This window comes from Phragmites australis, chromosome 6 (genome assembly GCF_958298935.1).
Source record: "Phragmites australis chromosome 6, lpPhrAust1.1, whole genome shotgun sequence".
In the NCBI taxonomy this organism is placed as follows: domain Eukaryota; kingdom Viridiplantae; phylum Streptophyta; class Magnoliopsida; order Poales; family Poaceae; genus Phragmites; species Phragmites australis.
Genome location: NC_084926.1, coordinates 29,702,789 through 29,728,897, shown reverse-complemented (window position 1 = coordinate 29,728,897; position 26,109 = coordinate 29,702,789). Strand labels below are relative to the sequence as shown.

General features: G+C 50.9%; 1 protein-coding gene across 6 annotated transcripts; it reads right to left on the bottom strand.

Annotated features, from left to right (window-relative positions):
* Positions 1-435: 435 nt before the first annotated feature.
* Positions 436-3,432, bottom strand: LOC133922210 (alpha-1,3-arabinosyltransferase XAT2-like). 6 transcript variants are annotated; one of them, XM_062367428.1, is made up of 6 exons: positions 3,048-3,432; positions 2,763-2,942; positions 2,581-2,664; positions 2,262-2,453; positions 2,035-2,112; positions 436-1,805 (listed from the first exon to the last, which is right to left on the bottom strand). In XM_062367428.1, exons 1-6 carry the CDS (start codon positions 3,190-3,192, stop codon positions 643-645), a joined length of 1,842 nt encoding a protein of 613 aa, XP_062223412.1. In that variant the 5' UTR covers positions 3,193-3,432; the 3' UTR covers positions 436-642. The 6 variants fall into 6 exon arrangements, with proteins under 6 accessions (XP_062223412.1, XP_062223415.1, XP_062223416.1 ...); XM_062367431.1 differs by having other exon boundaries at positions 2,262-2,396; positions 3,048-3,431; XM_062367432.1 differs by having other exon boundaries at positions 2,262-2,393; positions 3,048-3,431.
* Positions 3,433-26,109: the final 22,677 nt, after the last annotated feature.

The following is a 26,109-nucleotide window of genomic DNA, read 5'->3' as shown; positions in this document are numbered from 1 at the left end:
TTCTCTTTACAAATCTCTTCGAAAGAAATATATTAGAGATAAATAAAAATAAAAGGTATAAAAATAAAAAAGAAAATCAAGAAAGGAATGAAATAAATGGGCTATTCTTCTTCCAGCAGTCAACTATTTAGTCGGAGTGAGTTTCCAACAACCAAACCGTAGCTCCTAACTCTAGCACCTGACTGACACCCAAGAATTACAAGCTTCGCCTTTCTTCTTGTCAAGAACCAAAAAGTGGAAAAATATCATAATGAATCACATAGCACAAAAATGGTGCTCTCCACTAACTCCTTTTCTGTTGTGTAGTTGATGCCCGTGCTGTCAGACCTGGAACATTCTACTCTCCACGAGCATGTCAAAGCACCTTATTATCACTACAATGCATATACTGATATTTCTATGACCAATATGACTGTTAAAAGTGCAACAACTTACAAAGAAAACGAAATATCTTTTCTATATCCAATCAAGAAACGGACCTAACAATTCATGGATATCTGAATTTCGATCCATGTGTAGACAACACTTCCTACATTTAGACACATAATTAATTTTTCTCTTGCTCATGTAATCAGAGGATGATCCAGAATTTTACAAAGAGAAGAATGATGAATCCAAAATTTGTAAAGAAATCGGTGGTCTTTATTGGTGCAACTGATCAAGGGCCTCCAGGAGTACAGGCCTGAACCTGTTGCAATCAAGCCTTACATTCTGCTTATCCATGAAGGTCTGCCTGACAAACTCGAATCCATTCTTGTGGAACAAAAGCGGGTTTTTGAAGATCTTGTGATCCAGGGGGTATTGCTCCGTGAGGCTGCTCTCGTGCACACCGATGCTGTAATGCCTGTACCGCAGGCCCATTTGCTCTGCTGGGTTGCCGAAATCAACTCGGCATATCCCATCTAGGGCACCCCATGGTACAATCTGAATTAATATGGCATTGTGTGGAAGGAACACACAATTTGTGAGCCCAGCACCATGGACACCCATCATCACATTGACGGAATTTACCACCTTGGCAAAATGGGCAACGTTAGAGTTCACATTGGCCTCTTCAATCACTACTTCGTAACCTATTTCCTCAGCCATCGCCACGATCTCATTGAGATTAAGGAACATCCTTGTTCTCTGCCTGGAGATAATGAGCAGTCTCGGCTTGGTCTTGGGGATCTCACCAAGTGCAATCACTGCATCCCTAGGCAATGAGTAGGCCCTGCGCATGAACCTGTTGAAGTCCACCATTGAGTAATTGTGTGGAGCCTTTAACGGGTCAATTGTGAACTCCATGTAAGCATGAAGGCCAACAATGGCATGCTTGAAGCAATGTACTTGGTCATCCTTGTTGAAATCAATCAAGGGGTACTTAGTTAGCTTCTCAAACACCACAGCGTACTTCCTTGTCCACCAAATAGCCATGTCCGTTATTAGGAATTGAACCTCACCATTGAACTCACTTGCAGTTGTGAAAAGAGGCACAAGCACATCAGTGAAGTCATGGAATAAATTTCCTGTGTATCCGGTCAGTGCAAAGACCACAGCAGGAACATCATGGTACTTGGTACACTCAGGAGCCACTTTGCTAGATTTCACCGTCAGCTCTGTAATATGGCTGAGGCATAATTCATCACCTTTGCGAGGGTAAGGCTTAACTTTCCATTGCTCATCTCTCTTTGAACCGGCAGGTTCCATGTACATGACTGAACTGGCATTCGGGTGTATCCTAATGTTGCCTCGCATCTCACAGACATTTGCTCTGAAGTTTGAAAAATCACACAACAGTTTGCCCCACACCAAATTATTTAAGGCTGCAAAATGGAGTATCATCATTGGAACAGAAGTATAAAATAAGATGGATTATATATCATTATCTGGTTGTGAATTTGCAAAGCATCCCTCAAACTAATTTAAGCCTGACACAATTGACAGTATAAAGTGACTGATCAAGCAATTCTTTGAACTATGGCGAAAACCATCAGGTTAAGAATAATATACATTGGTCTCTTGGCACACGTTTTATTAATCTAGAACACTAACCTGGTTGCTGAGATGTGTCCCCGCCGTTGCTCCGGTCAATGTCATTCGCAAGCTTAATTTCTGTGTCCGTTTTCTCATCTGCAGCAACATCAACAGGACCACAAATAACACCAGGAACATGTGAGTACCAGCACTGTTAGGTGTTAATAAGTACCGAAACGGTCACACCAATCTAGATCAAGAAATCGCAAAGATGCAATTAATAGAAACCTCTCAGCGTCTCCCACCTTCTTGCTTACCATTGTCGCTGTCCTCAGCATCGTGGATGGTATAATTGGAAACAGTTGGGAGGGTCACCTTGTGCTGGTGCTCTTGGTGCCCCTCCTCCACGCCTTTCCTCCCCTCTTCGCCTCCCCCACCTACTATACAGCACAGATGCCACCACCAAAGGTTCACAGATAAAGCAAGCATCAATCTCACTGAAAAAGCCCAAATCTCTCGCAATCTCAGACCCGTGAATCTAATCCGAGTTGAACGAACTGGGCAGGCATCCAAGCTCGGAGATAGACAAATAAGTTATTGGCGGATCGGAAGGTGATGGCTCACCTAATAGCTCAGATGCGGTGGCCTCCTCCCTTCTGCCTTGCTCGGGCTCACTAGTGAGCACCCGCTTCTCCTCTACACTGGTCCCTGTCGTAAAGAGAAGGGTCAGTGCTGTGACACTAGTAGATATTATACCCCAAGATTCGCCGACGGGAAGGTGGTAATTAAGTAAATAACGTTTTCACCTTTCGCGTTGGCGTTGGCTTTGGCTTCCTCGCCGGCGTCGTCGTCATCGACCACCTTGGGATCCTCGGCTGCAGCGGCGAGAGTGTCGGCGGATCTCCTGGATGCAGCGTCGTCAGCGTCGACCCGCTGGCGGATCAGGAGCGAGCGCGGCGTCTGGTCCACCGACAACCTGCCGTTCACTGAAACGAGCCAGCCCGCACTCTGGTTAGCAAGCACCATCCATCGACTCCAAGAGAGAACCCAAGAAGAAGAAGAAATGGTGGCGGGCGCGGCGCGGCGCGTACGGTTGAAGAGGAGCGCGTCGGGCTTGGAGGCGACGACGAAGGTGAGGGTGACGAGGAAGAAGCCGATGACGAGGACGAGCAGGCGCAGCCGCCGCGACTCCTGCCGCAGGCTCCGCACCAGCTTCGCGCGCTCCACCGCCTTCATCTCCTCCCTTCTCCCTCCTCCTCCTCTACCCAACAAAGCTCGCGCCTGCTACGCCTAGCTCGCTCGCCGAGGAGACAGATGCGCAGGCGAGTGGGGGAAAGAGAGAATGGGCCACGGACGGATCAGTGTGAATTCGAGAGCAGAGGGAGTATTCGGGTGCGAGAGTGCCGTATTTGACGACGGATGCGGCGAGGTGGGGAAGGGGGAGTGTTAGGCGGACAGGGTTCCTCTCGTACACCGCACAGCGTCAAAAAAATTTCTCTCATACGTGAAAAGATCTCCATCGTGTTAGACCATCTCTAATAACTATCTCAAATTTTTATCTTCAAAATACTATTACAGCATCCTCTATCACTATTACAGCATCTTTTATTTTTTCATCTCCAGTAGATACCCTATTTTTTACCTTCTACTTCTCTTCTCTTTTTCTCTCTGATCCCACTGTAGACATTAATTGTTGCGGGACGGGCATAGACGTGATAGGGGCACAGCAAACGCGTGTGGGAAGCCTGCGATAGGATAGGGCAGGTTGGGCTTTGGGTGCAACAAATGGGGGTACGACCGATGGATGGGACGACTGCCACAGGGACCCATGGCAGGTACAATGAAATGTAGTCTTATAATGATTAATTGCTTATATCGTTTCTCTGGGACAGGCATAGGTCTTCTTGTTAGGCCCACTTGTAAGACTTCACCTCCTGAAATATAAAGGGGATATCTTTTGTAAAAAGGGGAAGATGAATAAGAATACAGAGGATGTAGGGCTATTACCTCACGTGGGACCTGAACCTGGATAACTCTAGTGTTCTCGAACAACAAACACATACAAATTCTATAGGTACATCCGGAATACCGATCACGCACCCACTGTCCAGCATACCTCAAAATCATTATCATGGATTTACCCTCGACATTTGGCACGCCAGGTAGGAGGCGTGTTTTCGAGTTATGGTAAGTGCCGTTAATTTCTTGTGGGCTATCCATGTTCGAATCCCCGACGATCGACGAGTCCCTCTCGAAGGATCCGAGTCGCTGCTTGGTGTTCTTCATGGGATATGACCCAGACAAATCCGATATGTTCCAAAGTCAGCACATTGGACCGGGATCCAAAGGTCTCATGGTTCAACGAAGAGCAGCAGAGGCATCCATATCCAAGGCGATGATGGGGGCTCACGGACCACAAGTCCCGAGGGAACTAACCTCATCAATGTCAACCCCACCCGAAGGAGCGCTCACCACGTGGGGACCGTCAACACCCAGCCCTGTGGCGCAAACCGATACCATCAGCCAGGTATGATCTGATCAGGTAAAAGAGTACCAGAAACTAATCGGGGGTGTTATTTCTTTGAGTAGGTTCAAACTGAGTACATACGAGGGGTCCACACTTCGCACTTCTGACATGGGTAACAACCACTTCCCGTTGGGGACCAGGACCTCAGAAAGGTAACCCTCTCCTCCCCCAGTACTAACCACTCATCTATAGGAAGGGGGAATCTTTGTCTTACCTTGCAGGATTTCAAGGCACCACAGGAGCAGTATTGGTCCCTAAAGCGATGCACGCTTCCACCGACCACGAATGAGCATAGGACCCTGCATCGTTAGGTACATGGTTCAATTATGTTTTTCTAATTAATAATAGCATTGAGGAGTATGAGGGCCTCTTACCTAGACCGTGAGCAGCACCCACGTGGAGGGTGTAACACCTACTAGCGATGAGGGACTCGCTACTGGGTGTGACCCTAATGCCAAAGAGTTTTCCAGTGCTTGGACCAGACGATGGTGACATACCACTCCGAAGTAAGAAAGCTTGAGCGACACGCTATCGACTAGGAAGTCACGCACGTCCCTCGTGAGGACTACTTCCTTGGACAATGGGCTGGTCCGTCCAACCTTTCTTGTGAACCCGCCCCGATCAGAGTCTTTGGGGAAAAGGTTCACACAATCACCCACCGCGGTCTCGGGCCAACGTGGAAGGGATGCTCCACTAGGAAACGCAACACCTTTGGAGGCAATGCTTCCCTCGGTGCTATCGACCTCGGGTGGCCATCATGTGGTCGTCCTGCTCAGTTCGAGTATGACCTAGATCCATCAGATCTTGGACTACCTTCAGAATCAAGAAGACCCTAACAACAATGTGTCAGCAGAAAGGGTCACGCGAGCAGACCGCGAGAATCCTCCTTGGTAGAGGGATGTCTCTGCCAACAAGGGAGCAATGACTTTTTACTGAAATACATCGCTCAAGATGGGGAAGCACAGTGTTCCCTAACATCCTCGGAGGCATATGTGGAGGCTGAACCTCCTAACGCCCTCCAGGATGTTTGCAAGCAGGTGAAACAGTGCGGGTCGTGCCAGTACCACGGCTGAAAATACCAACCTACCAGTCCAGGCACTGCAAACAATACCACTCTCTCGGCCTTTCGCTGTCTGGGGGCTCGACATCGTGGGACCATTCCCAAAAGCCCCAGGTGGTTTTAATTTCCTACGCATGGCAGTCGACAAGTTCACAAAGTGGATCGAACCCGAGTTCGTTAAGGAGATCACCGCCACAACAGTTATTAAGGTCCATGTGAGCGCTGATAGTGCAACTTGGCAGTCCAAGTCACCTAAAATCGGACAACGGAACTCAATTCGTCAGTTAGGAATTGCACGCTGGCCACCTTGAACGGCCAGCCATCTGGGCTTGACCAAGTGGCTAGGTGGGGACAAAGATAAAAACTCGGGTGAAGAGTTCTGTGAACGTGCTCTAAGGCTCGAGCAGCTCAATCCCAACAAGGCCTCAGACGCCACCTCGACCACTAGGTGCAGGAAGAGCACTGGTCATGGGCGACCTCGACCTGGGTTGAGTCCAAGGCTGGGCAAGTCGTGATAGGCTCCTCCCGGGGAGGGAGGGGTGCTCCAAAGCGACCCACAGTTCCCTGGCCTGACGGGGTCAGGTTTGCTAGGGTGGTCAGCCGCAAATTACACATCCCGCGAAACACCAGTCCTGTGTATAGGCTGCTCAACGATGAGCCATTTTTTCTATTTTGCAGGACCTTCTTGACGAGCGTGGATATGACGTGTAACTGTGTTCAAATCCAAGAAACCAAGCTTTCTGTGTTGCAGGATTTCATGGACAAACACGACCTCCCACCAAATTGTAAGCATTTCTGTTTCAAGAACTTGACCGTCTGGTCGGCAGCTTCTTCTGCTGACCAGACAGTCGAGGGCTAGAACTATTAGGATATGTGTTTTGTTTTTCTTGTTGCCATGTCTGTTTAGCCCACTCGCTCATGATTGATGGGACCAGATCCAAAATTGACCACTCGCATGCTGCTAAGGGGATGGCGCCCAAGGATTAACAACCACAAGCCTTAACTCGGGTCGAGCGCTGATCGCCACCGAAAGACTTACTGGGCTAAAGGTCATCCTTAGTGCCGGGACCTAGCTAGCGAGCGGGTTGACGCGATCCTTCCTAGGCATTATGAGCACTCTGAGGCTACTCGACGCCCAAGCACAGGAAAAACTCCACATAAAGATAAGTATCCTTCGTTACAAAGAGACCACTCGAATGAGACCCAAGGACTGACTCTAGATGACCTCTAGACAATACTCCTAGGAAGCAAAATACCCCTAAGTGGGTCAAACCGGGCAGTCCAAAGGGAGGAACGAACAACATACAAAATGAATCAGCACAGGCGTTGAGCTCCTCCGTGGTCATCCGAGTGCCTTCAAAACCAGCACCGACTAACAGCAAGAGGTCTAGGTCGGGAAAGTGGCGCGGACGTAGATGAGGGCAAGGAAGGCACCGGAGACCCCGACCTCAAAAAGGTGGTCGCCAACGGCCTCGTGAATCCTTTGCTTGCGGCCACCTGCGTCCTCAGAGGCCGCCAGAAACCACTCAATATGACCGATCACGGTGTTCCCAAGTGTCGAGCGAACCTGAAGACCGGTGAGCCAAAGTATGGTGTCGAAGGGGGTAAAAGTCCAGCTAAGATGGTTGTAGAATCTCACTCGCCACTCGTCGCTCTCCTTGCTCAGTTGCTCTAGGTCTCTCTACGCCACCGATAGATCCTCCTGGCAATGGCAAAGGTGGTCATAAAAGTCCTCTCTGTGCAGGATACTTCCTGGGTCACCAGCTCTAGTTCCCTCCGCACTGCGAGTAGCTCCTCCCGGTAGGCTGGTCAAGAAACAGGTCATAAACCACACATGAGTTAGCTGGTTAAGCCTTTCATGGGTAACCTGGGACCAACACGTGGCTCAAGTGGTCAGAATAACACACCTTGATGGTTTCTCAGCGTACTCACTCGCTTGACCACAAGCCCCATCTCATGATCGGCCACCACCTCCAAAATACGCTGGTCGGCGCGATCATTGGGAGGATTGATCGGGGGCTCGGCAAGAGCTAGGGGCTGGTCGGCGTAGGTGAGGGATCGGTACGGACGGATGGTTCGGACACTCCAGGAACTCTACGACCACAACAACACAAACTCATCAGAGAACAAAAACGGGAGGACTCGTTCGAATATATTACAAGACAAACTTTATAATCAAGTTTGTCTTGTAATATATTCACGTGGTCCATCGCTCCTTGACACTCCAGCTGCAGCCTCTCCTCAGCTTTGGGTCCGGTGACCACATCTCCCTCACTGATGAGGTCCATGTTAAAATGAGGGTCATGATTGAAGTAGCACCAAAAAATGTACTTCGCAGTCAACCTCACCGCCTGTGCCACGTTCTCAGCACCCCTCATCGCCAGGGTGGCTGGGAGCTCAAAAAAATTTCTGCCAGAAACCTGACGGCGTAGGCCCAAGCCCGGGCTGTGCAGTTGTCCTTCGGCTCAGTGGCTCCTAGATTGAGGCTCCCCAGGGGATCCGACAGTGTATTGAAGCTGTACTAGAGAATGCGGAGGGTGGTGAGTTCATCCTCCTTGAGCTGGGAGTGCTCAGCGGAAAGCGCGGAGTGTTCGGCAAAAAGCGCAGCCTTCTCCCGCTGGAGCTCGCCACACCTTTGCTGCAACAGGCGCCCAGCCTCCCTTTCTTGGGCCAGCTGCTTTTTTAGTTCGATGCACTTACTGGACACAGCTTCCTTCTCTTCGACCAGTTTGCGAAGGGGAGGCGATTGACCAGAGAAAGCAAGTCAGGGGCCGCCACAAACTCCTCGACCAGCGCCACGGGGATCGAAACCGCCACCGATGCTCCAGAGGGCAAAGCCAGGGCTAGCAGAGGCGCTGGAATGTCCTGTGGGGGCATCATCAAAGGGGTCGTGACGGGAGCCGTAGGGGCTACCACGGGTCTGCGGCAAACAACAAAGTTACTAAATTAGGAAGGAACGAAAATCCAAAGCATCTATACCTACCCAAAAGAAACTTACCGTGGCAACGGGGAGCTAAGCACAACTCTGGTCCTCACAAATGATGTGCGTTTGCCCGATCTTCTAAAAAGTAATATGATAAGTCGATTGGTGGAGTTCCAACGTTGATGATCCAAAGGCTCCGAATAGAACAAATCGAGAACCCTTGCAACCACTATACCACTACTACGTGGTTATCAACCGTGCCAAGATGCGGTTGACCTCGCCAAGAAGGCTTTTCCTACAAGCGAATCAAGAACACAAGAAAGAATAGGTAGATGCAATCTGAATATTGCTAATTATCGATGAAGCACTCGAGTTGTGGTTCAACAAACCGATAAATGACAAAACCGTCTAAAACAGAATAATCTAAGCTGAACCAGAGCCTAAACTATGATGGCTACTGTGTATATATAGGAGGAACGTGATGAGGTCAATCTAGGGCTATGCAGCCATGGAAAGAGACGTACACAACTTGGACTCCGACCCCGACACAATTACAAGACCCAACAGGGTCCGATATAGTGGCGCAACACCTTTTTTTTCTGACTAAACTATAAGAAATATTTGGTCGAGCTCATATTCATTGAAAGGGCTCATCGTAAGCTTTCCAGAATGTGCAAGATTGCCTAAAACGGACTTCGTATGAGTGAGTTATGCTTGTTTTACTGACGTGCTGTCTTGGGACTCAACCGCAACCACGACCACAACTTTGACCACAACCACGAATTCGACCATGGCCACAACTAGAGCTTAGCCTCAAGTCCGAGTAGACTTGGCCTTCAAGGGGTGACGTCCAGGTAAGTTGTGGTGCTTCTCTCACGTTTTCTAAGAAATAAAACATCATAAGAATTTAGTAGTAATCCATCCAAGGAAGCATGAACAACGAGAAACGAGTTCACCTGGTTGTCTAATTATCGTGCACATGCTCCTGTAATTGAACCTTGTATGATTTGAGGATTATTGGTAGAATTGATCATATCCGAATGAGCCATGGGCTCATCATCCTCCCTCTCTTTAATTGGAGTCATCCTCAACTCAAGCTAATCTTCTTCTCCCAAATATGACTTCAAATCTGAAATGTTAAACGTGGGACTAACCCTAAAATCTACAGGTAGGTCCAATTTGTATGCATTGTCATTGATTTTCTCAATTATCTTAAATGGTCCATCAGCTCTAAACATCAACTTTGACTTTCTTAGTTCTGAAAACCTATCCTTCCTCAAATGCAACCAAACTAAATCACCCGATCCAAATTTTATTTCCTTCCTACCTTTACTTTCGGCAATCCTATACTTTTCAGTCATGCTCTCTATATTCTTTTTAGTTATTTCATGCAACTTAACAATGAATTCAGCATGTTTCTTAGCATCTAAATTAAGTCTTTCACAAGTAGGCAAAGGTAGTAAATTAATATAAATCCATATACTACCTGAAACAGACTTACCTTGGTGGTAGAGTGTACCGACCTATTGTAAGAAATTCAATATGTGGTAAACACTCTTTCCACATCCTCAAATTTTTCTTTAGAACTTCCCATAACATAGTCGATACTGTGTGGTTGACGACCTCTGTTTGATCATCAGTTTGAGTATGACACGTAGTAGAAAACAACAGCTTTGTCCCCAGTTTATTCCAAAGTGATCTCTGAAAGTGACTCAAAAACTTCGTGTCACGATCCGAGATGATAGTATTATGCACTCCATGTTGTCGAACGATTTCCCTGAAAAACAAATTAGCTATGTTTAAACATACCAGTCTCATCCGAGCCCTCTCCGGCAAGGGGAGCTCACACAGGGGGACACATGGAGGGCCACCCTTCCTGGCGGCCGCCGCCATTAGTGACCTGACCCGCAGGTCGATGACCTCATCGGGAAGATCTGATCAAAGGGAATAAGACACCGCTCGACCAATAGACAAGGACAGAAGGATGGCTGTGATGTTACTATGGAGCTCTTCCGAGTGTCATCATCACTCCTGGTATATAGATATGCCGGGTGGGCTCTCCGCCGCAGGGGACACAGCTAGCGCTTGATGAAGTCGCGGACGACGCCCGACACCAACAGGCCGGCTTCCGCAAGCGTCTTGACCCGGCTGACAAGGAGCAGCAGTTCAGCGGTCAGCTTGGGGGAGCTCCCCCAACTCTCCGCAAGACGTGCCAGCGCCTCTGGCATGCGGAGATTGTCCAGGGAGTCATCAGTCGTGAGGTAGAACCATTTTCCCCTCCATCCCAACCACGAAGATTTGAGGTTCATCTCCAGATAAGAGCCCGCGACACCGTCACAGAGATGAAAGCTGCAGCTCCCAATGGCTGGCTCGGGCTGCGCCTGGACCGTGTAGAAAAACCGGAAGTGATCAAGGCATGGCTTGATCCCTATGAAGTTTTCACACATGTGAGCAAAGATGCTCAACCTGATGATGGAATTGGGGTTGAGGTGGAGGTGGTAGATGTCATAGAAGGAGATGACGATGAGGAAGAACTCAAAGAAGGAGAGGACGAGACCCACCTGGAAGAATGAGGCGAAGGTCACGATCTCCCCCTGGCGGGGAGCAGGGTCATCTCCCCTAGGGCGATATCCCAAAGATAGACGGTGCGGAAGCAGGCGATTCTCGTACATCTACTTCAGCTTTGCGGTGGTGCACTTTGACTTGGGGAAGTCAAGCTCCTTTTTGGTGCACGGCGCCATGGGAGCTCAATAGTGGTTTTCATAGGAAAGATGGGATGTGGTTGGAGGCGATGGGCTTTGGTGTAGAAGCTTGGAGTGCGAAGGGGTTTCCAGGGTTTTGGCCTTTCGATTTATAAGATCGGCTCAGTCCTGCCACCTCAGAAACCGACGGCCATCAAGGTTTCTCTCCCCCACGATCTCTCTCTCTGATGGTTAACCTCCCCTCGGGATGAGGTTTCCCAAGAGACACGGTGGTGGGTCATGTCACTGACCACTCCCTGGTCAAAGCTTTTCTCCACCCAGGGCTTGAGTGGTACGACTAGGCCCGACCTCAACATGCCAAAAAATAACTCAGATCATCACATCCGCGAGAGAGCTTGGGGGCTACTGTCGATGCCAGCACGACCATGACCAGAGCTTCTGCAGGGTTCCCCGCGACCAGTCCTTACTGGTAGCGGGGCTGGTACTCGTCTAGGCTAGTAAAACCTCATTTAATGCCTCTACTCACGCTGTTTCCTTCCCCAGACAGCCAATTCCGACTGAGGCGGTATGGTCGGTGCAAAGTTACCTTATAATGTTCCGCAGATATTAATTATTGCTGGACAGGCGCACAGACGTGACAGGGGAAGCCTGCGATAGGACAGGGCAGGGCAGGCGCTTCGGGCATGACAAACGGGGGTACGACCGATGGATGGGATGGCTGTAGCAGGGACCCAGAGCAGGCCGGTGAATGTAGGCTTGTTGATTGCTTATATCGTTTCTCTAGGACAGGCATGCGTCTTCTTGTTGGGCCCACTTGTAAGACTTCACCCTCTGAAATATAAAGGGGGATATCTTCTGTAAAAAGAGAGGAAGAAGAAGAAGAATACACAGGATATAGGGCTGTTACTTCACGAGAGGCCTGAAACTGGATAACTCTGGTGTTCTCAAGCAACAAACACACACACATTCTATAGGCACACCCGGAACGCCGATCACACACCCACTGTCCAGCATACGTCAGAATCATTGTCAAGGATTTACCCTCGACACAGATAGATGGAGAATATTGGAAAAATGAAACAAGAAGGGAGATTAGTAAGACAATGCATAAAATCATATGGAAAGTGTCACATGAGTAATCTGTATCGAGGCGGGTCGTACTAGTAGTTGGCACACATTAAGAAGCGTTTCTCATAGGAGCAGGAGATGTCCTGGGACTCGCGAAGCCTACAAGGATCGCCACATAAGGACATCGGTGATTCGATCCCCTCGGGGACGAAAATCCCCTAATATTTTTGGGTGGGCTTAGAAATACCGTATTGGTAGAATGATAAATCCAGTCTTTCTATTGATAAAAGTAAAATACATCACATATAAGGCTCATCCTAAGCATTTGTTGCCTGTATATGGCAACAGTACATAAGGCAACATGTATCGACTCATACCCTATCTCTAAAAATCTATGATAAGAATTTGTCACCTGTATGTGGCAATAGTACATAAGGCAACATGTATCGATTCATACGCTATCTTTAGAAAATCTACGACAAGTTACAATAGCATGTAATATCCTATCGCTAAATGAAGCATACCTTATGAAAAGACAGATTACCATATGCAAGAAAACTTCTACTGGATTGGTGGAAAAGATGGTGACCTCTCATCCAGGTACTCCTAGCGGATCTCTTGAAAATTACATTCATGGGGGTAAGGCTTGCTGCACACGTACCTTTGTGCCAGTCCACGTGCCACAGGCCCCAGCATAGTCGATAGGCCGCACACGCATTGTGGAGGAACCTGCATGTTACCGCACATAGAGATGTACTTATCCCACCAATCTTCATTGGGGTCCTGTAGCGTCATCTTCAGGCCTTCAACATTCGTGCGCCTCATGACCTTAACCTTCTCATAGCCATAGTTGATGTTCATGTACTCTTCTTCATTCGTGTACCATTCATATTTGAGCCTAAATACTGTTGAAGGAAAACATCCGAAATAGATGAAATGTATAGCATAAGAGGATGTCATGTACACTTACCCCATAATGGAACCAAGCAGCTATGGCAAGTGGGCACGCTTTCAGGCTTGCTATTATACCACAGTCGCATTGTGGCATGCGTACCTCGTGCGCTTCTCTCTCCAGCAGCAGCACCCCCTTCTTTTGCTCATGATCTTCATTTCTCTTTCACTCTTCGCCCTCACGCTTGCATCTGTCAAGGACATCTCGTTATAGCTCATAAGGGCCCATCTTACCCTTTACCCTTGTTGGACCCGGCCTCGGACCTAGAAGCTATGTAAGAGATTGTATTGGACTTTATTGGAGATAAAGTAGCCGTGAATGGCTTACCCTTATATACATAAAGGGGGTAATGTGCGTGCGGTTACATCACTCTGAAAAGGTTGTAGCGAAAGGTCTGATCAACCTGAAAAGCAGACATCGAGGGCTCACATCTCCCTGAAAAGGTGATAGCGAGAGGTGTCATCCTTGGTAGCGTGCGGTCACATGAGATTAAAAAATACATTAATGACATGGTAACGGGGGGTTGTATCTTCTGAAAAGGTGGCAACGAGAAGTGGCGTCCCTCTGAGAGGCCCTCTCAAAGGACGGTAAGAACTCCGTATTCCAGCATGGCATGCTTAGCGTCTTGTGAAAGAGCCTTAATTACTCTGCAGTTTCTTAGGTTGCAGTATTTTCAAAGGACGGTAGAAATCTATTCCTATAAATCTTTTCATCTAAGGTATATTTATTTAATTATTTATGTTAGAAAATGTAAAAAATCGTGTTTTTGATGGGTGGCTTGAAGGGAGCTGGGCCTTAATTACTCCACAGTTTCCCGTTCCGAAGAAACAGTGGCTTAAGTCTTAATTGGGCGCGTACGTTCTCACCGCAGGAGATCAGAGCAGGAGAAGCCGCGACCGAGCAAGGCGCCTAGCACATCTACTTCTACTCCTACTTCTACATAATGGAGTACTAAACTATAATGAATGTCTAAACAAACATAAAAAAATTATATTTTTGTATGTACCCTTTGCTGTTTTAATATTACATTTTGCACCTATTGGAATTATGCATAGTTCTCCTGTACATTCTAGGAAGGAAAAGGGAAATTTTCTACCACGTGTGCATCCGCGTGTTTTTCTTAAACAAGCTCACACTATGTAAAATTTCTACCAGAATTTACGGTGATTAATGTAAATTCATTAGTAAACTTATAGTTAATCTGCAAAAGAATATTCATTTGCCATTACAATGCTCCACATGCGTATAGGACATTGATGTCACCGACAAACTTTTTCCTTTCCATCTTATATTTTCTATTCTAGTCTGCACACCTATTTCCCTTAGGACCTGTTTGGATTCTAGAATTGAAAGTGATTCCATCAATTAAATTCAATTCAGATTTAAAATAGAATTGAGTTATCTAGAATTTAATTGAAATCCATTTTTCTTGTTTGGTTGTACATAGAATTCTTTTATAGGAATCAAATTACAAATGTTGTTTGGATGTTCAAATATGGAATCACAAATCCTTGTCCTTTTTTAATATAAAAACAAACAAATATACTCTCTCTGGCATCAATTGTCACAGAGAAAGCCTGATACTAGTTTACTGCTATTCAGACTCAGACCACAACACTCAGTAGAAACTAGGCTAGCAAGCTTACACAAAATCGATTGCAACAGAATGATTGCTCTGTTGGATGAGCAACCTAGTCATCCATTACAACACAAATATCTAAAACAACCCTGTGATGAAAGAAAAAAAAAAGAGATATTGATAACAAAAGCGGAAATCATCTAGTTCAACATAAAAGATTGACCTTGGAGGCTAGACAGCACAAATAGCTTCAGTGACTAGACCACAGCTATCATTATAAAGATGCAGCATGACCCAAGTCCAATATGGCACTGAATAGACAGTTGTAATGCAACATAACAGTTCACAATCTGGTCCAAAAATAATCATTGGCTTCCTTGTTTTTCTGCAATATATAAAATCATTAGTTCATGTTATATATGACGATCTGGATGATGCTTGTAAGTCACAGTTCATAGACTGAGTGTGGATTTTGAAGCCTATTTCATCTGATAAGAAGCTTGCTTTAATCTTTAATACATGCTCTATGTATCCATTGATCTACAAGAGAACTACTTCCTATAAGAAACACTGGTAGCATATATCAACTAGTTAACTGCCACACAGAGCAGTATAAATTTTTAAACTTGTAATGGAAGAAAAGGTTTCAAGAACAGACTAATATGCAAACCAATGGAAACCTCCATATAGCTAAATTGAAAGTTGTATCTCATAATGAGAATTATAGTCCCAAAAAAACAGTTGTCCTTTTAAAGAAGAAGCACTTGCTAGATGCTTCAGGGCATGGTTTAGGCAGCTTAGTACCAAGTCCTCAAAGGCTCAAACACTGACTATTTTCCTATATGTTGGAAAATAAGTCACATCTTGTAGTTGCCTGGAACTGATACCAGATAATAAAGACGGAACCAGTTGTCAGTAAATTAGATTACTGTTTCCAAAAATGTGTGCTACTTTCAGGAGCTACCTAGTTAAGATTGATGAAAGCACTTTAAGAACATATCTGTCGGTGATATGGGATCGGGGGTTCCCAAGTTCTGAGGCCAGGATAGCGCGGTGCCACATGACGCCTTCCCTCGGGGACCACCTCTCCGAGGGCCCGAGGGAAGCAAGATCCGGGAGTGGGGGCTCGGGGCCAAGAACAGTTGGTCCCCGAGCACCCAGAGAGCCCCGAGCTCCCGGCAAGCCCCATGCCGGTGGACCCCGCAAGGACTCCACGATGAGGTGTCGGTCGGTGGGAGGTCCGATACCGCATTTAATGGGGAGCGTGGACGGTCACATCCAACCACTCTCCCCCACGCCTGCCGTACTGAATACGCCAGTACCTGCCGCCGCCTGGCATAAAGGCATGGGCACAATTAATACGGCGGGCCCCATCGTATGTCCCCTCGCGGGGCCTATGAAGAAAGACAGTTTGAAGATATCTTTGATGGGCACGAGGTTTATCGCCCTGCCACATCAAACCGCGTCAGACCTACTCTTCCCAAACGGGCATGAGAGAGTACTTAGAAGCTGGCCGATGGGCACCCCTACGCCTGCTAAAGCTAGAACGCGAAGACCAATGGAATCGTCCGAGGGATGTATTTTCAACCTATCTATAACATCAACTGTAGACCAATGATGATCATTTTCCATTTATTGTTTACGGGAACTTGTGCCCTCGTTCTGGGCACTCCCTGAAGGGCCTCCCCCCCGGTAGATAAAATGGGGGAGCTCTTTGTAGAAGAGAGAGATCCAGAGAAAGATAGGAAAAAAGGAAAGGAAAGGAGCATTGATAACATACTGGACACACAAGAGTAGGGTATTACGTCTCCGTACGGCCTGAACCTGTCTAAATCCTTGGTGCATTCATTTCTACTAATTGACGACGATCCCTCCTGGCTAAGTCCCACATGCATTAATCCCACGTACGAGGTAGTTCCAGGACCAGTCCCCCGGCCGAATCTCAAAGGGGATCCCTCAGGATCCCTGCTCGCGGTGTTCATCCACCGACAGCTTGCGCGCTAGGTAGGGGGTTGTATCTTTGAATCCATCTCGTTTTTTGCAGAAAAATGGCAGGTGGACATCGTTGTCAGCGCACTGATTTGGACTCGAACGAGGAGATGGAAAACGTGGCCCCGAGGGCCCCGGCTCCTGCTCGTCCTCATCGGCATTGACAGCTGGCTCACATGGCACCTCCTTGCGTCAGGGACAATGGCGCTAGGCCCAGTAGGGCCGCGACCGTCCCTGCCGCAAGATCGGCATTCGACTAATGCCGAGCGCCGATACGGTGCAAACTCAACTTTGGCGATGCCAGCCCTAGGAGTGCCTTGCTTGCGGTGCAAGCACTCCTTAGGCACCCACTTGTCCAGGCAGCAGGAGAAACGCCAGAGGGCCGTTGGCTATAGGAGGTAGCTGACTTGGTGGGCACAGCTCATCGGCGAGTACTTGCCCAGAGTTCCCGTACCACCTCCCTCTACGGTACAACTAAGGCTGGAGCATCTTCGGGTGGCGGTAGAGCCGGCCATAGGGCTCCAAATGAAGTGTCGCCCCCCTGATCACGACGGGAGCTCAAGACCTCCGCTTGCACATTAATGAGTGGAGGGCCATCGAGGATGCGCTTGTCACCCTCGAGCATCGCCGGGAGTCCCGTCACGAGGCTGAGGCGATGGAGGACCAAGCCTCCTCTATGCCGGCCCGCGACTGCTGGGGTTCACCGGTGCGCCGGTGTTCACCACCCGGGGCCACAGCCAGCGCCGAGGTATATGGCACGGGCTACCGAGTGTTCACTGGTGCCAGAGAAGTACGACAGTTCCATCGACCCCGTCGAGTTCCTCCAGATCTACACCACCGCTGTCCAAGCGACGGGCGGGAACGAAAAGGTGATGGCAAATTATTTTCACGTGGCCCTGAGGGGCTCCGCCCTCTCTTGGCTCATGAACTTACCCCCATGCAGGTGAAGTACTCCAGTATGTCGTGCAGCTGTATTTCCGAGCAACAAACAATATGGCGGAATACGAAGGCCTCATCGCTGGACTCCGAGCAGCGATGGGTCTCGGGATCCGGCGGCTGCTTGTCAAAGGTGACTCCCAACTGGTAGTGAACCAAGTATCAAAAGAATACCAGTGCGCGGACCCGCAGATGGCGACGTACGTGGCAGAAGTCAGAAGGCTGGAGCGGCACTTCGATGGCCTAGAGCTGCGACATATACCCCGCTGTGACAACACTGTGGCCGATGACCTCTCCCGTCTGGCTTCCGCCCGGGCGCTCGTCTCGGCCAGAACCTTTGAAAAAAGGCTCACACGGCCATCCGTCCTGTCTGCCGACTAGGATGAAGGGGAACCCTCGAGCTCAGTCGAGGGGACCTAGGCCGCACCTTCAGTGGGAGGTCCCGTCAAGGTGCCGCCGCAAGGCGAGTGCGCTGTAGTTGGTGGTAGTCCTTAGGAACCCTCGTGGACCGACGAGTTCCGAGGGTACTTGAAAGAAAACATCCTTCCCGAGGACGACGCCTCTGAAGAGATGATTGCACGATAGTCCAAACGCTATGCCTTAGTAGATGGGGATCTCTACCGGTGCGGCACGGACGGTGTCCTCCTGAAATGCATCACTCGGGAAGAACGCAGTGAGCTCCTTACTGAGATCCACGAGGGCGAGTGCGATGGCCATGCATTGTTCCGCACGCTGGTCGGGAAGGCCTTTCGGCAAGGTTTCTACTGGCCAACAACCCTCCTGGATGCTTCCGAGCTGGTTCGGCGCTGCAGGGCGTGCCAGTTCCATGCAAAGCAGATTCACCAGTCAGCTCAGGCTCTTCATACCATCCCCCTGTCTTGGCCCTTCGTGGTCTGGGGGCAGGACATCTTGGGTCCATTCCCCCGAGCAGTCAGGGGCTATGAGTACCTGTATGTCGCTATCGACAAGTTCACCAAGTGGCCAGGGGCGGTCCCAGTAATCAAGGTACACGGTGGTCCAATTCATCAGCGGCATCACAAGTCGCTTCGGCGTCCCAAACAGAATCATCACCGATAATGGCACCTAGTTCACAAGTGGCCTGTTCGGGGAATACTGCGAGGACCTTAGGATCAAGCTTTGCTTTGCCTCCGTTGCTCATCCTCATAGCAACGGACAAGTGGAGCGCACGAATGCCGAGATACTAAGCGGCTCAAGACCCGAACCTACGACGTGCTCGCAAAGCATGGGAAAAGATGGATCGATGAGCTACCCACTGTGTTATGGGCCAACCGGACCAAGCCAAGCTGAGCCACCGGGGAGACGCCTTTCTTCCTCGTCTATGGTGCCCAAGCTGTCCTCCCCTCCGAGCTTACGCTCGACTCGCCTCGGGTGAATGCATACTCGGAGGGTGAACAAGAACAGTGAAGACGCAACGATGTCGAGTACTTGGAAGAGCGTCAGCGATGATCTGTCGTCCGAGCCGCCAGATATCAGCAGAGTTTGAGGCGCTACCATCAGCGCCGTGTCTGGGCCCATTTGCTCGAGGTTGGGGATCTGGTTCTCCGACGCGCTCAGACGCGCAAAGGAAAGAACAAGCTCTCCCCCATGTGGGAAGGCCCCTTCGTCATGACCAGTACCTCACGGCAAGGCTCGTTTTGATTGGCCACAGAGGACGGGCAGCCTCTCCCGAATACATGAAACATCGAGCACCTCACAAATTTTATCCATAGGTAAGCATGTCTTTCCCCTGCCCAAGTTGGCGGGGGACTGCCAACCACGTAAGTTATCACTTGCTATTTAAATTCGTCACATCTGTATGAATCATTACTATACGCCTATATTGCTCTTGTTCCGAGTTTTCTTCTAGAATCCATGCGTTAATCTTCTTGGTGAGATGCTCGACTCGTGCCCGAAAAACACACTCTCTCTCATTTTTCCCGCTGACAAAAAATGGATGCCAGTCGGTATACGGCACAGGCAGCGATCGCTGACCTAAGTCCTTTGTGGTACGCTGTGGTGCCCGGCTGCTGTGGCAATACCCCAAGCACTACCGAGTCTCTGGGGTTCTTGGGTGGTTCTACCGCTCGAGCATGAGTGGTCGGGACCACCTAGTCCCTGGGGGCGGGCTGTCAGTGCTCGGCCTGGTTAGTCCCGGCCTGTGCACCAATGAACCATGGGACCTCTTGGTCGTATCTCCATCTGTGCACTTCACTGGTCCGGGCATTCGAGAGGTCGCGGGTCAAAAATGAGAGCAAGCTATAGTGAGTACCGCACCTACAAAGCGCACCAAGCAAAGAAACCTTGCCCATTTGAGCTTGCGGGGAAATGCTCGAGAACCAAGCAACCCGAGCATCGGGGCATCAGTACCTAGGGCGTTGCTGAGCCTATGGGGTCCTTGGGTAATCCTACCACTCGGGCATGAGTGGTCGGGACCACCTAGCCCCCGGGAAGTGCTCGGGTGCTAAAAGGATGACCTGGGGGCTAAACCACTTTGCACAAGGGAATCCACATTCCAAGGCGCCCTGAGCACCGGGGCATCTACCCTTTCCTAGCCTGGTCGGTTGGGAGGCTGACATCGACTCGGTAAGTCACTACTTGGGGTATCTTCATAAAAAAGTCATGTGAATTTCCGTTCATACATACGTAATAAACTATTGTTCCCGAGTTACTCTCAGAACCCTCTTGTGCTAATCTGCTCGGCGAGGCAATCTCCTCACGCGCAAAACCCCGCCCTCGTATTCGCTTTTCCGGAACGACAAAGACAAACGATAGTCGGCGTACCGCACAGGCGGTGACCGTTGACCTAAGTCCTTTATGGTAGGTTGTGGTGCCCGGCTGGCATGGCAGTACCCTGAGCACTACCGAGACTCTGGGGTTCTCGGGTAGTCCTACCGGTCGAGTATGAGTGGTCGGGACCATCTGGTCCCTGGGGTCGGGCTGTCGGTGCTCGGCCTTGTTAGTCCTACCCCGGACACCACCGGACCATTGGGACTCTTGGTTGCATTTCCGCCTATGCGCGTCTCCTGTCTATTTGTTTGAGAGGTCACGAGGCAAAAAGCATTCATGAGTCGCGGTGGGTACCGTGCTAGGTGGACTCACTTCCTGAGCAGAAGAGTTTGTGTCTATCTGTGTCTATTTGACTCAGCAGCCACGTACCCGCGAGCGCCTGGGGGCTGCGTGCCCCGAGCACAGGATCCTATGCATGGGCTCGGTTGCTGGATGCCCGGGAGCCGAGTACCCCGAGCACTACTGAAACCCGAGGGTCTCGGTGGTCCTGCTGCTCGAGTATGAGTAGCCGGGGCAACCTTGTTCTCGGGGGTAAACTGCCAGTGCTCGGCCTGGTCAGTGCCACCCGGGACATCAGTACAAACAAAATCAAGGAAGGAGAAGTACAAAACGGATTATGATTCCAAGGACGGCTTCTAATATACTGAAGGGAGCCAATCAATAGGGAATCACTTCCAGAATTACAACTTTCAAAAAGAAGAGAAAACCCCTAGCTTATTACAGGCTACGGAGGAGATCACGCGTTGTCGCCACTATCGCTGCCTAGGCCCGGCCCCCGCACAAAAAATTCTGCCACTTCAGTGGCAACTTCGCGGAAGGCTGCCCGAGTGGCGGCTTCCTCCAGCGGGAAGGTGGGGTCTCGGCTGCGATAGCAGGCGAGAACGTGCTCAGCCACACCCTGGGCCAACGCACGCCCCTCCTGGGTTGCCTGTTCCTAGACCATGGCGTGAGAGCCTCGAGGCGCCGGGCGATCTCCGAGAACCCAAGGGTGGGATGACCTAGCGTGTCTAGCCCTTGGGAACCCACCGTCACGTACCCAAGCCCGGCCGCCTCCACGGAGCCCCGCACCTGCTGGAGGACGTCCTGCATCATCGCGTTAACATGCGTCTGCTCTTCGCGGATGGCATTAAGATCCTCCTTGTCTTCTTCAGCCGAGCTTCAAGACCTTTGTTGCTGGCGGTGCTGGCGGGGACGTCCTCCATGGCCCGTGCCTCTTGGAGTTTGGCAGCTACCTTGGTGCGGGCCCGCTCTAGTTTCTCGGCCCGGGCCTCGATGGCCTGCTCTCGGGCAGTTACACGTGCCTCTTGGTTGGCGAGGCTCTCCTCCCGGGCGGCGAACACTGATGACGCTAGGTCGGCGTCCATGTCGCGCAGCGCAACCTGCTCCTCCCGGCAGAGAATGTCAGCGCGGCTATGTTCGAGATCTTGGGCTAGGCGGTGGAGGTCCATCTCAGCGAATAGTGAGGCTTCCTCCCTCTTGCCGACCGCCTCCTCCCATGAGGCAACCTCCTGCTCGCGCAAGGCAAGCTGCTCCTCACGAGTGGCCAGCTCACTGGCATGCTCCTTCGACACCTGGTGACGCAGCACCACAAGCTCCCCCATGCGTTCAGCCTCCTTTTGTGGGGCAACGGCCTCCTCGCGCACCTCCTCCAAGGCCTCCCACTCCGTGGCCAGCTCCTGTAGGGACCTCCCATAGGTATCGCGGGCCATGGCCACATGGGTCTCTAGGAGCTTGCGGGCCTCCTCCAACTGACCCCTTTCGTCAACAAGGGCGGTGCACTCCTCTTCGAGCTCGGCCCTCTCTGCCGCGATGGGTGCCTCAAGCCGCCTGATGACGTCCCGAGAACTCCCCACCTCTCGGGGAGGGGTACCGGGGCCTGGCCAGGGGATGGCCGAGAGCTAGATCCCCTCCGCGCCTTTTCAGCAGAAGTGCTCGGGGACCCTGACGGCGGCCGCGCCAGCGCCACCCTTGTCGCGAAGGCCTCCCCTGAAGCCGGTGGCTCCTCCGCAGTCAGGGTGCTCAGGCAGAGCCAGCCTGGGCTCCCAACTTAGGGCCAGGGGGAGGCCTCGGTTGCTCGGGAGACGCTCGGCTTCTTGAAGAGCCCTTGGGCGACTTGGAACGAAAAGAGATCAACCCCTAGCCAAAACACGGGCAAAACAAGCTCAAAGAAAAAAAGGGGCTTACATGGTTTTTGGCCCGCGGTACCACCATCGGGACTATGGGATTTGGAATTCGGGGGCCTTTGGCCTGGGCTCCGGCCTTCTCCTCTTCGGGGGTGGGCTCTGGCTCCTGGGCCATTGTGAACTGGTCCCAGCATCCACCCCGGGACCTGATCCCGAGGGCTAGCCAGTTCGGCCACCGGCTGTCGCGCCGCCAGCCATCGGCCGAGGGTCTTGGCGCGGGGATGGCAAAGGTGATGGCGATGGAGAGGACGAGGACAGTAGGGCGATGGGCGACCGGGGATGCTTCCCCTTGTCGCCCTGGCTCGGTGATCTGTCATCGTCTGCGGCAGCGCCCCACCCTCCGTTGTCATCTGCTCTGGGAATGTGCAGTGTCCTGGGGTTTCGGCACCCTGTGCGGTCCGTCGGCCCCTGGGCGTCAAAGACCGGCATTGATTCCTGCAGAGCCGTCCGGCCCAGGTCTGAATAGAGCGCTAGGTCTTCACGTGGTAGGACCGCCCGGGAGAGGTCTTCGACGTCGGTTATCACCTTGAGCAGCACCGCCAGGGCCCCCTCATCGAGGTTCCCGCTGTCGCCTATACACGTCCTCGTCACATCACGAGACCCGGTGTACATCCAGGCGGGACGGACCCGTTACCTCAGGAGGGCCAGCCGGCGGCGCAGGAAGTCGGCGACCACCATCAGCGAGGTGAGCCCCGCCCGACGTAGATCTTCGATGCAGTTCAGCACTGGGCGCAGGCGAGCATCCTCTATGGGAGCAGACTCCCAGACCCGTTTGTTGGGATCCGCCGGCGATCAGGGTAGCAAAAGGCGGTCGTGGGGGCTGACGTCGACGTGGACCCAGTCCCGGCGCCAGTCATCCCACTTGCAAAGTAGCACCTGCTGGATGTAGGCGTCGCCGATACCCTCCCACAGGCGAAAGTTGCAGAAGCCCATGACCTCCACATCATCCGACCCTTTCTTCTTCCCGACCGCTCGGAGGATGAAGAAGTGCCAAAATAGCACCATAGACGGCGGCACCCCTACGAACATCTCACAGAGGTGGGCGAAGACCGCCAGGATCACCACCAACTTCAGGCTCAAGTGGGCCAACTGGACGCTGTAGGTGTCCAGCACCTGCATGAAGAATGCTGAAAACGGCAGCACTAGACCGGCGGCCACGAAGGAGGCAAAGATGATGATCTGCCAGGGCCCACGTGGGGCGGACGGATGGGTGGCCGGCGTCAGCACCGATGCTCCCCGCTAGCCAGTGGGGACCATAAGTTTCCGCACCTTCTCCGCGCCCTCCTCGTTCAGGAGGCAGGATTTCGGCAAAATGGCACCGATGTTCGACGTTTCCCGACGGCCGCCTCCAGCCCTTGGCATTTTTAGGGTGGGAAATGCACTGGAAGTGGTTGAAGTCAAGGTGCACTGAAGGCTGAAGAAAGGCTCCCAGTTCTCAAGAATGGCAAAGGCAAGAATGGCGATTAAGGAACGCAACGGTCCGTTGTCTCTCCCCTTTTTATCGCTGGGAGTTCAAACGCAGTATTCCTCATTGCAGTCAGCAAGGCACGTTTTCCTCGGTCCGTGCGGAAGCCCAGGCGTCTCCCGCCTCATCATCGCCATCCTCGAAAGTCGAAAGGGCACACGTCCTTTCGGCTCCTCCTTGGGTTATACCAAGAGCTTGGGCCTAAAACTTGCAAGGCTCGCAAAGATTTCGGCACTGGGCGATAGAAAGCCATGTGGCACCAATGCTATGATCGACCTCGAAGAAATAGGGCCTCACCCTCAGTCTCTAGACCATCGCCTGCCGATGGGCCCGGGGGCTGCTATCGGTGATATGGGATTTGGGGGTTCACGAGTCCCGAGGCCAGGACAGCGCGGTGCCACATGGTGCCTTCCCTTGGGGACCACCTCCCCGAGGGCCCGAGGGAAGCAAGGTCCGGGAGTGGGTGCTCGGAGCCAAGAACAGTTGATCCCCGAGTACCCAGAGAACCCTGAGGACTCGAGGGAAGCAAGGTTCAGGAGTGGGTGCTCGGGGCCAAGAACAGTTGGTCCCCGAGCATCCAGAGAGCCCCGAGCTCCCGGCAAGCCCCATGCCAATGGACCCCACAGGAACTCCACGATAAGGTGTCGGTCGGTGGGAGGCCCGATGCCGCATTTAATGTGGAGTGTGGATGGTCATATCCAACCACTCTCCCCCACGCCTGCCGTACTAAATACACCAGTCCCTGCTGCCGCCTGGCAGGAAGACGTGGGCACAATTAATACGACGGGCCTCATCGCATGTCCCCTCGCGGGGCCCATGAAGAAAGACGGTTTGAAGATATCTTTGATGGGCACGAGGATTATCACCCTATCACATTAAACCGCGTCAGACCTACTCTGCCCAAACGGGCATGGGAGAGTACTCAGAAGCTGGCCGGTGGGCACCCCTGCGCCTACTAAAGATGGAACGCGAAGACCAATAGAACCGTCCGAGGGATGTATTTTCAACCCATCTGTAATATCAACTGTAGACCAATGATGGTCACTTTCCATTTATTGTTTACGGGGACTTGTGCCCTCGTTCTGGGCACTCCCTGAAGGGCCTCCCTCTCGGTAGATAAAGGGGGGGAACACTTTGTAGAAGAGAGAGATCCAGAGAAAGATAGAAAAAAAAGGAAAGGAAAGGAGCATTGATAACATACTGGACACATAGGAGTAGGGTATTACGCCTCCGTGCGGCCCGAACATCTCTAAATCCTTGGTGCATTCATTTCTACTAGCTGACGATGATCCATCCTGCCTAAGTCCCACACGCATTAACCCCACGTACGAGGTAGTTCTAGGACCAGTCCCCCGGCTGAATCTCGAAGGGGATCCCTTAAGATCCCTGCTCGCGGTGTTCATCCATCGACAATATCCAATTGAACTAGTAAACTTAACATAATTTGATAAAAAGCTACACAGGAAAAGCAGCAACTGAGCACTAACTTACTACACCTTGATGGATTTTTCACAATCAGGCAAGAAATTAATAGATCAGATAAGGACAATCTCTAGTGGTCAATAGTAAAGAGGCCTATAACTATGCATATGTTGCAAACAGAAACTGCATAGCTTAACTAGAGCAATTAAAAAACAGTAACATTACAGCTTAAAAGGCAGAGTTGCATTGTCGAACTATTCTGTAAGGAGGAGATAAATCGTGCATAGAGCACAACCACAATAATCTACAATTTTCTTGAAGAACATCATAAAATGGCATGCTGCGCAATTAGCACAAGTCAGGACTGAAATCCAAGCAAGCCCTAGGCAATAGGTACTGCATAAGACCTATTGCAGCCCCAGCCCTACCAGCAACATGATAATGTCTTACTAACCAAAATCCTGTCTTGGAACCAGCCCTAGCAGCTCCAGCCCTACCAGCAGGACAAAAAGAATTTGTATCTATGTAAGCCTTTATTTCCTAACCACAAACTCTACACA

Bases quoted from the DNA above. Each gene is read 5' to 3' on its own strand.
- LOC133922210 (XM_062367428.1), bottom strand. From the start codon at position 3,192: ATGAAGGCGGTGGAGCGCGCGAAGCTGGTGCGGAGCCTGCGGCAGGAG. The intron at 2,665-2,762 runs GTGAAAACGTTA...TCTTTACGACAG, and splicing joins AGCCAACGCCAACGCGAAAG to GGACCAGTGTAGAGGAGAAG. The intron at 1,806-2,034 runs GTTAGTGTTCTA...TCCATTTTGCAG, and splicing joins GGACACATCTCAGCAACCAG to CCTTAAATAATTTGGTGTGG.